Source organism: Dunckerocampus dactyliophorus, chromosome 13, assembly GCF_027744805.1.
Source record: "Dunckerocampus dactyliophorus isolate RoL2022-P2 chromosome 13, RoL_Ddac_1.1, whole genome shotgun sequence".
In the NCBI taxonomy this organism is placed as follows: Eukaryota; Metazoa; Chordata; class Actinopteri; order Syngnathiformes; family Syngnathidae; genus Dunckerocampus; species Dunckerocampus dactyliophorus.
Genome location: NC_072831.1, coordinates 7,437,869 through 7,451,730, shown reverse-complemented (window position 1 = coordinate 7,451,730; position 13,862 = coordinate 7,437,869). Strand labels below are relative to the sequence as shown.

General features: G+C 41.8%; 1 protein-coding gene across 2 annotated transcripts in view; it reads right to left on the bottom strand.

Annotated features, from left to right (window-relative positions):
• gfra4a (GDNF family receptor alpha 4a) overlaps positions 1–13,862 on the bottom strand; it is a 142,039-nt gene that overhangs the window by 106,386 nt on the left and 21,791 nt on the right. The window contains exon 1 of one of the 2 annotated variants that reach the window (XM_054796145.1): positions 2,231–5,956. The exons of the other annotated variant lie outside the window; for it this stretch is intronic. Coding sequence (XP_054652120.1) covers positions 2,231–2,318 — 88 coding nt within the window. The 5' untranslated portion in view covers positions 2,319–5,956. Of the gene's footprint in view, positions 1–2,230; positions 5,957–13,862 lie in introns of those variants that run through there. 2 annotated transcript variants of the gene reach the window in all.

Sequence of the window (13,862 nt, the reverse complement as noted above, 5' to 3'; positions counted from 1 at the left end):
TAAGGGGAAAAAAAGAAGACAGCAGGGGTGTCTGTTACTGATATAAATACCGTATTTGTTTTATGAAAAAAGGTAACTTCCTTCTTGTTGATTGTCATCAGTCAATAGAGTGATGAAATCTCATTGATAGCGCGCTAGTTTGTCGCAGCCCAAGCTAGCAAAGCTGTCAGCGAGCTTTCATGGTGGAACCAGCAACAGCCACCAGGCGGTCCACTGAGCGTCAGCTGGTGGCTGACTGGCAGGCGGCTGACGAGGCCTTCATGGCCACAGCGGATGTAGGAAACCTGATAGAGGAGCCGGCGCCATCGGATGCAAACGGCGGCCCAGTTCTGTCCCGCCTGCATGAGTGGCTTTCGTCTGAGCAGGAAGACGTGATGAATATTCCATCTGCTTCTCTCATCCCCTGCAGAATGAGCCATGAAAAGACCAGCCGTCTCTGAGTGAGAGCGTGTGTGTGTGTGTGGTCGTCCTTAAGTGTGTCAATCCCATCTGTCTTCAAGTCTGTTTGCGTCCCCAAACATTCCACACTGATTATTTTTATTCCCTGCCCTCAGGTGTTTGTGTCTGCCTCTTCGTCTCACAGACTTCATCTACTTGTTTTTCTTTTCTGGGGGTCGATTTCTGCAAAACAAAACGTATTCTCGTAGGTACCCAAAAGTAACGAGACCGCATTGGGTTTGGCCTCGATACACAGCGTCTGTAGAAATGTCTTGTCAAGACGTTCTCCTTCCAGCAACCAGGGGACAACTTCAATACCTGACAGCAAGAACACTACTGATTTTCAATAGATGCTGAACATGACATAATCAAAGCTAGAATTTACACCTGTTCTTTGGGGCTTTTACCAATTCCAAATTTTAACATGTCAAAGCAAGAACACTATTGATTTTGAGTAAAGGTCGTTGAAGTCCACATTGAATTTAGAACACTTTCTACGTCGGTGCTGCCTATCACAACTTCAGGCGGTATTCTAAGATGAGAGACAGAAATACTATTGGTTTTGAGAGAGGTTTAACACAAGATAAGCTGAGGTCAAGTTTAAATTACACCTATCACATTTTTTAGGTGACATTCGGGGATGACTGGCATTTGCTTGAGCAAAAACCCCGTCATAACTGTCAACATCTGCATTTCAAAATACAGTGTCCCTCGTTTATCGCGGGGGACATGTTCCCCAAATAGCCCGCAATAAGTGAACTTAAGTGAATAAGTGAACTGAACTTCATTTTTTACAATTATTGTACACGTTTTAAGGCTGTAAAACCCCTCACCATACACTTGATACACTTTTCTCAAACAGGCAATAACATTTTCTCACGTTTCTTTCATTTAAGCACTCTCAAAAAAGTTCAAACCTTCGTTTGAATTTTAATGATCAACCTACACATCGGACACAAGAAATTATTAAGTCACTCATGCGTATTTCACTCATGTGACCGTGCCTTTTTGTCCTTTATTGTATCCTTGTTAAAACATATTGTTGCAGTCCTCCTCTTTCGAACCGAAGATTCATTTACAAGCTAGCAAGCAAGCTAGCTAGCGATCACACAGGAGACATGGCAGGGCGGCATGAAGGAGATTGATTGACAATGGTCTACAGCCAATCAGGGCGCAGAAAACAATGGGCGGTGCAGCCAGACAAGAGAGCTAAGAAAGAGACACTCAACTTCCCACAATGCAATTTGAAAAAGGGCCAGGCTCGGCCTGTAACAGTGTTCATACAAGATGGTGGACGTCTAAGCTCAAGTGCAGTCCTTGTCCATGCTGCCATCGTCACTGAACTTTCATTATGGTTCTATGCCAAAGCAAGAGACCTGTTGATTTTCAGGTTGATCTGAGCTCAAGGATCAGATGTGGAGGTGCACGTTCTTTGTCACGGTACTGTTAAAATCTGATTTTCAATAAACCATCTTTCTCTGCAGGACGAGAACCACGACCATTTTGAATGACATGCCTGAGGTCCTTCGGTTCTAAGATTATTTCTTGTAGACAGTAGGACAAGAACGCTATGAAGTTCGAAACATAACAGGATGCTTTCCGTGTCTGGGGTGTGGGGTGTTGCCGTGAGCCTCCATGTTGTCGTTTTAGGTGTCAAAGGAGGAGTTTCATTTAGGAGAGAAAAGTCACTGAAAGTCATCTTAGTCTTTTTTCTTCTCAGCTCACACTTTTTATTTTGGACAAGAGCCCAGACTGAGAGAAAAAAAACCATTTAATCACGTGGAGGACTGACCTTCAGCTGAGGCCGACTGTAAGTCCTTCCATTCATCAGCTGTTGGCGCTATCTGCAGCACACAGAGACACTTGCACGTCAACTTCATGACTCAAGACGTGATCTTTGTCCTACTTGCCAGCATCTCCTACATAGAATGACTTCTTTATATGTGACTTGCTGACACCAGGACTAAAGTTTATCTGTAGGACATATCTCTACACGCTCTTACGTCATCAAATATGTTTGAAAATCATGACGGCATGTAAACATGTAACATACTGTAGGTCATTGGTACTAGATTGGTAGCCATAATTATTAGTTGTACAAGACATTAGTTGTTAGCTCAATTTTAACTAGCTGTTAACTAGTTAATTTTTAAACATTAGTTGTTTGATCGTTGTTAGCTTGTCAACTAGTTCTTTGCGATTTGTCAGCCATACATTATTTGTGAGCGCGACAGTAGTGTTCATTTGTAGTCGTTGTTTGTCAGACATTGGCTGTTAGTTTATTGTTAGCTAGTTGTTAGTTAACTGTCAATGTGATGTTATATAATTGTAAGGTAGAAATGTGTCGTAAGCTAGATGTAAGTTGTTAGCTTCTAGCTAGACATGAGTTCTTAGCTAGATAACTGCTCACTAGACATTCATTGTGCGTTAATTGCTAGCTCTATGTGAGTTATTAGCTAAAATACACAGAAGTTGTTGATAAGATTGTTGCTATTTTATAGCTGGAGGCTAGTTGCTGGCTGCTAGACATCACTTTTTAGTTACTCTGTAGTTAGTTGTTACCAAGTTATTAGATGTTAAGTCATTGTTAGCTCAATGCTACATTATCGTTGTTAACTAGACGTTTGTTGGCTTGACGTCAGTCAAATGATAGCCAGATGTCATTCTTACCTAAACACTTGGTAATCAGCAGAGGTGGGAGCAAGTCAGTGTTTTGCAAGTCTCAAGTCAGTCTCAAGTCTTTAATCTCAAGTTCTCAAGTAAAGACAAGACAGGTTGAGTCAAGTCCCAAGTCATAGGCTTGAAATCTTCGAGTTCTTACAAGTCATAAGCACTATTTAGTGCTCCATTTTAACAGTGTAGCAATTTATTCTATTTTACTCAGCAACACATTTGCTGAAAGTATTTTCAAGTCATCAACTAAAGTCACTGATGTCAAAGTTCAATTCAGGTTGTAAGTCTTTGGTGATATTGTCAAGTCGAGTCCAAAGTCATTAATATTTTGACTGGAGTCCAGTTTGCGTGACTCGAGTCCACACTTCTGCCTGTTAGCTAGACAGCTGCTATTTGGGAACTGTTGGTTATGTGCTAGACGATAGAAACTTAAAGTTTGCTATACAATGCTGACATTTAAACACTCCTGCCACGTGTTTGGTACTTGGCAGAGGTAAAATAAATAAATAAAATAAGCAGATGTCAGATGCCAAAGAGAAATTGGAAAAGGGCTTAACAGGATTTTCCTTCAAAGATGAAAAGCCAGCAAACTTGGAGGTTGTTCTCCAGTTGTGCTGATTTGACTTCATTTAATTGGATTTCTTTTTTAGCTCTTCATCAGCTCGTCTCAGCGACACACTCACAACAGGCGACAGATTGCTTTGCGTCCTCGCCGCCGCTGGGGGGTCTGGCGGTGGCTTAGGCGAGGCGGGGGAAAAAAAAAAATCAGACAACAAAAGGATTTTGCAACACCAATGTGTCTTTAATTATTCAAAAACAACAAACGTGTCCTCTTTGATGCTTGCCGTCCACAAAAAACGTGGTTAAACTTTTAATGTGACGGCGCTGTCGTCATTTCAGTGCTTCTTATTGGTCACCATCGGGCTGCATCAGCCACTGAAAGACGAGCGTGACGTGGTCCTGATGCTGTGTTTGACCGAGCGGCTAAGACGTCCCCTTAGAGACACTAACATGCAATGACTTTAGTATTATTATTGTATTGTTTTCCACCAAGAATTCAAACACTTTTAAACTTGCCCCAGCTGACTCCAACATGCGGCGCTGCTGTTGTTATTTTCATTATTCCTCTCAGTAATTTCCCCCCTGAGCTTAATTACCACAAGTTGTACAATGAGACACGTAGCACGCAAACCATTACTTTGTCTTTTTCAACTACTTATTAAAATGTTAAGTTTTTTGTCTCACACACAGAAATGCTCACTTTTTAGGCAGAAGGCACAGGCATTTGTCCATTTAATTACAAATGTCCATCAATAATTTGGACTGCTAGATGAGATTTTAACATTGATTTTTCGAAAAGTACAATGAAAAAAATGTGACTTTTTATTTAACTGTGTCACAAAACAATGCGGGTGCATTTTGAAATGTTTATTGACCCACAAATTGCCGCTACACAATATTATTGTCAACAGTTTTTGAAACCAAATAAACCACTGTTTTGAAAATGTATAATAATAATAAATAATATATCATAATAATGATATATTTCCTTTAAAATGTCATCTTTCACACTGTAAAGTTGTGGAATTGACGTTGGTCACATGTATTTTCTCACAGGCAATTTGTACTATCTGTCAAATGTTTGCAGCGTTTCTTAAAATGCTGCAAACGCAGCTTTACTTTTGCGATAACTTTCAGTGATTGCACACCATTTTGCTCTGTTTTGTTTGTATATACTTTGCCGCCCAAACGTCTCCGTGAGTGTTGACTGTCAAAACAAAGGCTCTGCATCTCGATGTGTACTTTTTCTCCCAGATGGGAAAAGTGGGTCGGGTGTATATATTTTTTGGTGGGCAAGTTTGTTTTGCTGCCTTTTATTTTGCTACCACTTTCGCATAGATTCGGTCAGTTTGTGTTGATGGGCTCATTATTAATATTCCCACATGACAGGCATTTGGCTTTGCAAGCATCTTTTTCCCACCTAATTTCTACGTTACATTGCATTGCTCCTCACGAGGTGCAGCTTTTTTGTTGTGTGTATGCTATTGGACCCGCCTCCCCCACAGAGACAAAGCGACTGTATGGCTGACTCATTCTGTTTGCCGTTGTTATATGAAGCGTGCAGGCACTGAACCAATAAACCAATGATCCCTCTTCCTGGCTGTTTGGACGTGAGAGACGAGGAGGACAGACACGCATGCTCATGGCAATACAGTGTGGAGACCGACAAAATTATCTATTTATCTTGTGATTTATTTATTTTTGCGAGGCATTTTTTCCTAACGAGAAATCTCATCATGTTTGAATCTGAATCTGAAAAAAAAACAGCAAAAAGGTCTAATAATAGATGTTAATAATAACATTGCCACTACACATTACAGTAATCCCTCGTTTATCACAATTAATTGGCTACAGACCCGACTGTGATAAGTGAATATCCGTGAGTCAGATTCCATCTTGATGAATGGAATATTTTTGCAGTTAGAGCATTGCAATCCTGTTTATGACCTTTCTAAATAAGGGTTTTACCATTATTAGAGCCCCCTAGACATGAATAACACCCCTATAGTCACCTTTACAGTCATAATACCCAATATTGTAGATAGAATCCAAAAAAATAAACCATTTAAGACATAAATAAAACTCATGCTCATGTGTGTTTCAATAAATGTGTTACAGATGTGTGGAAGACAGGAATAAAAGCCTGTTGTTCCGGTGATCAAATCTGGTGCTTGTGCGTCTCACCGAACATTACTGTACCCTTACTGACACCAAGTGACCAGTGTAGAATAGTACATATCACAATTTCAATGCGTCTTATGAATGCCTTGTTTGTATTTTAGCCGTTTTATGCTTGACAATGCTTAATTTAGGAAGAAAATCCATACAATTTGCTTAAGTATGATTTTTTTTTTACTAATAGGCCATATTCAAGCACAAAACAACCTTTTATAAGGCACTGCACCAAATTAAACCAACACCCATGAGTCAATAACGTCTTGTTCTGTTGTTAAATAAGGAGATAATGTCGCATCTTTCTTTCGACACAAACCGAAAAGCTCAGTTTTACCTATCTGCACACAAACTGAGTATGACTTTTTGAAAGTCTCCACTCTGGCCGGGGTTCTGCGTCAATTTTGCATCGACAATGTGATCTACACCCCACATGCCACAGATAGATTGTAGTCCTGTGGGAGACATATGTGAGATATTCCATTTTTACATTTTATGGCTTTGAGCGATCACTCTCTCTCAGGATTTAAAAAAAGGGGAGAAAATGTGTTTTTTTGCATGTGATGATGCAGAGTAACCTCCAGTCAGCTGAAATATTGACTGCCCACATGCAGCATGCTATTTGTTGTGCCAACATTTGGATGGAGAGCGTTCCATGTGTCTATTAACGATGGCAGTGACAGGCAGCAAAGGTTTGCATGAATAATCCCGTCTCCATTCCATCCGGAGGAGGCGTTGGCAGGAATGGACGCTCATTTGCATGTCCACCTCACACGTTTAGAAGGGAGGATGTCACCCGTGAAACCTCCCTCGCCAGCTCTCCATCACACGCGGATGCTCGCCAAACGCTCTTCTCTCGCCATGTCAACATATTCCAGCTTTCACTTTGGAGTCCCGGAATGTGCCGCTTGATAAATCTCTGCCTTAAGTCCATTATCCGTGGAGGAGCAGCTTTGAAGAAAGGCGCACACGATGCTCGGCAACCCTCTAGAGTTCACGTTCAAAGAGTCAAAGAGTGAAAAGGAATGTTTGAAGCGCGCTAGCTTAGTTTAGCATCACACACACACACATATAAAAATCACAATATTAAACACTTATGCTGTGTCTCCAATGGAATACTTCAGTCTACGGGCGTTGCTTGCCAGCAGGCAAATGCTTGGGGCCCCGGGCTAGGAGGGGACCCTGACTAACTTTCAATGACTGCAGAGTAGTGACAATGTGGAGGCTTTGCAATGCCAGTGGTCGGTTGGCACAGAGCTCTCTCATTTCCTGCTCTAGCAGCAAGTAGTGCCAACAGCAACTGCTCCGCCAAATGTGCTTTCATGTTAAAATCTCCAAAAGTAAGATTGTTCCTGTCGCCGCAGCGCTTAAAAAGTGCTTCATGAAAATGATGCAGCTGGACGAGCAGCCCTTTACCATCGTGGAAGGTACCGACTTTTGTCGGCTAGTAAACCCCCTCAGGGGGCCAGACTAACTTTTTTGTATAAGGAGCACAGTGGCCCCTAACTTCAAATTTTAGGAACGCAAGCAGAACATTTAGGCGCACACCGAAATTGACTTGCAAAGTAAATATTCAGATTTCCTCTCATTTTCACTGCATTACTGATAAATGCTTGGACAATGAATGGCAACTGTCTTTTCTAAATATCCAGTTTCTGTCCCTAGCTTCTGGAAGGCCTCATTGGTGGCATCATATGCCATAAATTCTTGTGTATACACCGCTACTTTTTTCTTAAACTTTGAACCCTGTGTTTTATAGAGCGGTGCAGCTAATCTATGGCTAAATTATAATCTCATGACATCTCCTTTACTTCAGAACTACTAATAATTATTTAAATATTGTGATGCTCGCGAGTCAGTGAGGAAACGGTAGCTCTTTCTTTGGGAGGAGTCAATCACGAGCTATCAGTGCGCTCACGACGAGCTTGTCAACCCACTGGAAATCACAACGGTGTGACAACATAACAGTCTGACTCGCGCTGTCATCTTACTAAGAACACCTTACTAATAACACTAAATTCATCACACAGCAACTTAACACTCAAAAGGTGTGCCTGACAAATTACAAATGTATAAAAAGTTTGAAAAAAAACAAACTCTTTTAACGTTTTCCCATAAAGCAGTGTGTCTGACCAACGCGTCGAGGCGCTGCAATGACATCAGCCTCCCTCTGGGCTCTGTGCTCCGGGCTCCCCTGGCTCCCTGTGGTGGACAGAGGCAACATCGCAACGCTATCCACCATTTTCTATGTTGCTTGTCCTCCAATGAACTGCTCTTCTGGCAGTAATGCATTATAGGTAGATGTTAAAATAGCTGCTGTTTGTTATTTTAAACTTGTAATCGTACTTGTATTGTAAATTTCCTAGGTAAATTTTGAGTGTTAAGTTGCTGTGTGATGAGTTTAATGTTGTTTGTTCGATGACACTGTGAGTCTGTTATATTGAGTAATGACCTCTTGCAATTTCCAACGGGTTGACAAGCTTGCTGTGAGTTTTTCGCAGCTCATGATTGGCTCTTGTCAAGTAAAGAGCTGCCTGGCCCTCACTGACTTGTGCTCTCAAACAGTGTTCTCATTGCCTTTATGCTATTCTATGGTCATTTGTCATTAAATACAGGTGTCATGTCTGAATTGAACATTTATAAAAATACTAAGAGTTGAAGACCAAAAAATAGGTAATCATGAAAAAATAAAAAGGGGAGCCCAATGTGAGTTTTTTTTCCCGTGGGGCACAGAATTCCTGGCTACACCCCTGCTATTGGCTAAATGATATGAAATCACCTTAATTTAGAGAAAAACATCTGCAGTTTGCCACACTTATGCACTCAAAAGATTAAGTGTAAAAAGGGAAGTGCTTAAATTGAGACACAGCCTTTGCGATGTTTGTAAAGATTCACCATAACCTGTTGATTCAGATGCCGAAAGGCACTGATCGTTAAGAATTCTGTTGGTTGGAGCTCAACTACTTTCTGTTCTGTTGCTGATGGTCCGACAACTTTGTGGAACTAATGGTGTTTGATTTGGAGGGCGGACAGGAACAATACATCCAGCTGATGTTTTCACCATGTCACAGTGACCGTTAACTGGGGGAAATTTAGAAAGGGTCGCAGTTAAAATGCCATCCTATTGCTAGCTCACGCACGCCAAACAGAGGGGTGGAAGTGAGGAGGTGAAGATGTGAGGAACGTGTCCTCTCCCTTCTCCCTCCCTCACAAGCGAGATCTCACCTTGAAAAGACAGCGGCTCGCTTGATCAATCTTTCATTGTCATCTCTCAGCAGCAGTCTACATAAAGATACCCCCCCCATCACTCAATGCAGTTGTACATCACTGCACACTACAACCTACACCATGCTGTTTAACTAGAAAGTACAACTCATGGATGTTTGAACAGAGGACAATAATGCAACTGAGTACGTAATGCTACTCAAACAATTCTTCATAGTGACGCCATCAAAGTAGGGGTGAATCCATTCCTCAAGTAATTCCAGTGCCCCGATTACAAAAAAAATGATCTGTCTCGAAGAACTATGACGTGTGCTGACGTCACCAACACGCTTACGTCACGCGCAGAGAGGAAAAAGCGGATGTTTGGTTGAAGAAGGGGCGAGGATGGAAGAGGCAAGGAAAAATGGCAATGACAACGAACGACAAGGGAAATCAAATGTAAAAGGCAGAAAATGTCACAAGTGTGAGGAGAGCACTTCAGCCTCAACAGCAAGTTGAACCACCGTGACGTGCTTCCATTGTTACGTGAATACTTCAGTCTAGGGGCGTTTCTTGCCAGCAGGCAAATGCTTGGGGCCCCCGGGCTAGAAGGGGACCCCAGCCAACTTTCAATCACTACAGAGTAGTGACAATGTGGGGGGCTGTGCAATGCCAGTGGTTGGTTGGCACAGAGCGCCCTCATTTCCAGGTCTAGCAGTAAGCATCTGCTTCGCAATATGTGCTTTCATGTTAAAATCTCCAAAAGCGAGATTGTTCCAATCGCCGCTGCATTTGTAAAGTGCAAAAAAGTTTGCCTGAGATGACGCGAGGGCTAAAACGATCTGTGATTTCATCATGGAAATGATGCCGCTGGACGACCAGCACTTTACCATCTTTGAAGATACCGACTTTTGTCGGCTGCAAAACCCCTCCAGGGGTCCAGACTAGGCCTGGGCGATAAACTGAAATATGTACTACGTCATTTTGCCCAAATTTGGTGTTTTAATAAAAAAAAGAAAAGAAAAGTCTGTTTTGACAGTGTGTGCTGGTATGCTATGTTCATTCCTCTTTAAAGACGAGGTACAGCGTGTGTAGTCACGTGACTCCACCCATCCAGCCTGAACAAGAAGGGAACCAGACGATGAGGGAACGGGTGATGGTTCAAATGAAGAAGCGGCTGTGCCAGTGTCAACATTTCACTCGCTTATGTGCCTAGAAATAGACTGCGCGAGCAGAAAAAAATAAAAAGGAGCACACATGCGACTACGTTTTCAACCCTTTCATTGGCATGTTGCTCCTGAAATAATTCCATACAAAGTGAATCAAAGTAGAGTAACATTTTGGCACATATGTATGTACATCGACAAGTCTCCTACAACTTTTCTTGGCTCACATCGGCAACTCGTGTTGACGCGCCATGACATCTCACATACAAGCTGCACTCGCTGACGTAGCTAGCTAGCTATGTTAGCTGGCGCGCTGCTGGAAAGATGACTGCTCTTTTGTGACATACTATATATATCGTGCGTTCCCAATCACTCGTTCATCGTAACGCCACTCCCAATGATACACAAATACTTGACTTTAAATATATGGATTTTTAAAGCCCTTAAAAAAAACAAAAAACATGTTCATCATGGCCAATTATGTCAAATTGACAATTCACAAATAAAGAGCAAGATAATAAATGGCCATTAGTAATGTAAATGGCCAGTAGTAATGCAATTGCATGAGACGTGATGGCAGCCATGTTATGTGGCTGTATGTGTAGCTTAGTACATGTGTACAGGATGTGGTATGCCAGGGTATGTACTGTACCATACATTCATGTTTGTCGACCGCAGTCACAGGGAGATTTATTTTGGGTTCCACAAAGATGATGTTGAGCAAAAGAACACGAAATGCAAAGTCAGTCTGAAAACTGTCATAACAACACAAAGCACATTATGTAAATGGGGCGTTGTTGGCGCTTTTTGGAGTTTTTTTCGCAAGGCTTCATAGGTGGAATAGGTGCGTCCCATCACGGGCATTATATTTTATTGAAAGTAATGTGTGCCAGTTTGTCAATAAATCAACAAAAAGCAGTTAATTTGCATTTCTTGCAATTGTTTTCAGATGGCAAAGATATATAGTGGTCGGGGATTTATCGCGCATTTATCGTTATCGAGGTAAAACTGCCCAATTTATCGTGATATTGATCTGAGGTCATATCGCCCAGCCCTAGTCAAGACTAATTTTCTTTACTTGGTGCACAGTGGCCGCTTACTTAAAATTTTAGGAGCTCAAGCAGAAAATGTAGGCGCACACTGAAATCGACTTTACGCACTATTATTCTGCGTTTACAACAGATTACTCAACTCTTATGCTGCAGGGACCCAAGATGGCTGCCAGCTAGCAAGCTAGAGAGTTAGCAAGCTAACAAGCTAACTAGTTAGCCTCAAATGTATTTCTTCTAAACTTAAGAAGCCAAAATCTTACCACTTCCACACGGAATAGGAGGAGAACCTTTTTTGATTCTGTCATGTCGGACATGCCATGGCTGACTTCATGACTTCATGCAGTGTTAAGGTAATGTAATGTAAGGTAATGTCTCCATGTTTTGTGTCATGACTGCTGCCTGCTGACCAGAACACTACATACAGTATTACCTCCATTTCTATATGTTTTGACTAATAAGAGATTATAGTCAAACAGCAGTCAATTATGAATACATTTATGAAAAAACGCAACATAGTGAGGGAGAGACAATCGAAACGTGATACTACGAGGGACGACTGTACAAGGAAATGGAGGAAACGCCATGACAGCATTATGACATCACTGCTTGTTTATCTAGAAAACACCACCAACAGGCCACTCCTGGTACTACACATGTAATTGTGCAGGGTGGCGCTTCCCAGCAGGACTTTTTAAGGAAGGCTTACACATCCTGCACATGTGCGACGCATGCACAAATACACTGGCCTCGCTCACATGCTAAAAAAAGACGGGACTGTTGCCATTAATAATTAATGGTGTTGATCTTGTAGAAATTTCCCAGCAGGTTCGATGCGTCCCCCAGAAAGATTGTTTCCCAGCGTTTTGTCTGGTTAGTATCAGCAACAATTGGGATTCCGTGAGGGGTAATTATAGGCAACACGGCCAGCGGCGCAATGCCCGCTCTTAACAAAGCAGGATATTAAAAGAGGCTGCAATAAAGTGCGACTGGAGGACAGTAGCACTTTATATGGCTGACAAAAGGTGCCAGTTCATTGCTTTTATGGAGCAATATGGCCATGCACCATTACTTTGCCATCATTAACATGCGCTGGTGTCCATTCACAAGCATCTGTCTGTTTGTGGGAGTCAGCTTTTAGCGCGTCTGTCCGCCTGTTTTATTCCCACATATCCCGCATCACACCCGTCCACCTTTGTGCGGGTTTGCATCCACGGATTGGCAGGTGAGAGACAAACACATCAGCCTGGCAATCTCTGAAGAGAAGGACGGGGCAAGCTAAGCCGAACATTCTAGCACGTCTCCGCGGCCCTAATGAACACTTCGGGGGTTGAGCGTGATGGGCCGGCGCACGCAGGATTTAGGAGGCAATCTCAAGAGGGATGCCACCCGGAGAGCATGGGAATGCTGGAATACACCACCGGGTCGACCTTGAACAAGGTGATCCTGCTTGCAAGCATGAAGGATCAGAACAATCATGGCCAGGATGCCAAAGGAAGGGACTTTGTTTGTTTGGGACCAACACCTAATTGATTGTATTAATAATGTAATCATCCTTTCATTGTATTGTATTGTATGTAACATAAAACTTTAAAATTAGCACACTTTCCCATTTAAAAACATATAAATGACATGCAATAGGTCCTCAATAGGCAGCCCTTGGACTGAAAGCCTTAACGCTCGCACACCTGTTTTTGGATTATTTTCATAGACTTCGAAAACTGTATATTGTGCCTGCTCCAATCCTGCAATCCTGCCACGCTCGTATCTGTGTTTGTTGTCACCTAACAATAGTAATTTGGCAAAGTTTAGCTATCGTTGAATGTGTAGCCTTTCATGACCACACAATGATTCCAAATTGTTGCTCGCGTCTCTGAGACTGCTGTTGTTTATGGGCATTTATGTGAATACCAGAGAGCGGTGAGTGAAAGCCATGAATGCCGTTCCTCTTTTCCAGTCGAAGGAGATTTTTAACCCCAAATTATGGCAAATGAATTAATTTCTTCACTCTGTTCTTTTAAACCACTATTGGTAACATCTGCTAGCCGGCTACTTTTTGGTTGAAGAAAGGTGCACTTTTGGAGCCAAAGAGGGAAGTACAGTGGATCCCCGCACATTCCGCAGTCATGGCCCCACAAATCTGCAAATAATTGGTCAAAATGTTTTGTTTTGTTTTTTTTGTCCAAAAATCATCCCTTTTTCTGCAGAAATGCATGTCATTCACTATAAGCTGGTAAAAATGTATAAATACATGAAAATACAGGCAAAATATACAGCATATATTTACCACTTATGAAAAAGGTTACAATATTTACATACTTATGTCTTTATTAGGGCTGTCAAAAATAGTGTGTTAACGGCGGTAACGAATTAATTTCATTAATTATGTTAAATTATTTTGCGTCATTAACGCCTGTGCATCATGTTAAGACACATCTCTCTGCTACAGAGTCAGAAACAGAGTTTGCGGTTTTTTTATAATGTAAATTGATGGAAAAAATGACTAGACCACCCTTGTTTCTTCAGTTTATTGATCAATTTTAATGCCTGGTACAACTAAAGGTACCTTTGTTTGGACAAATATAACAATGACAACAAA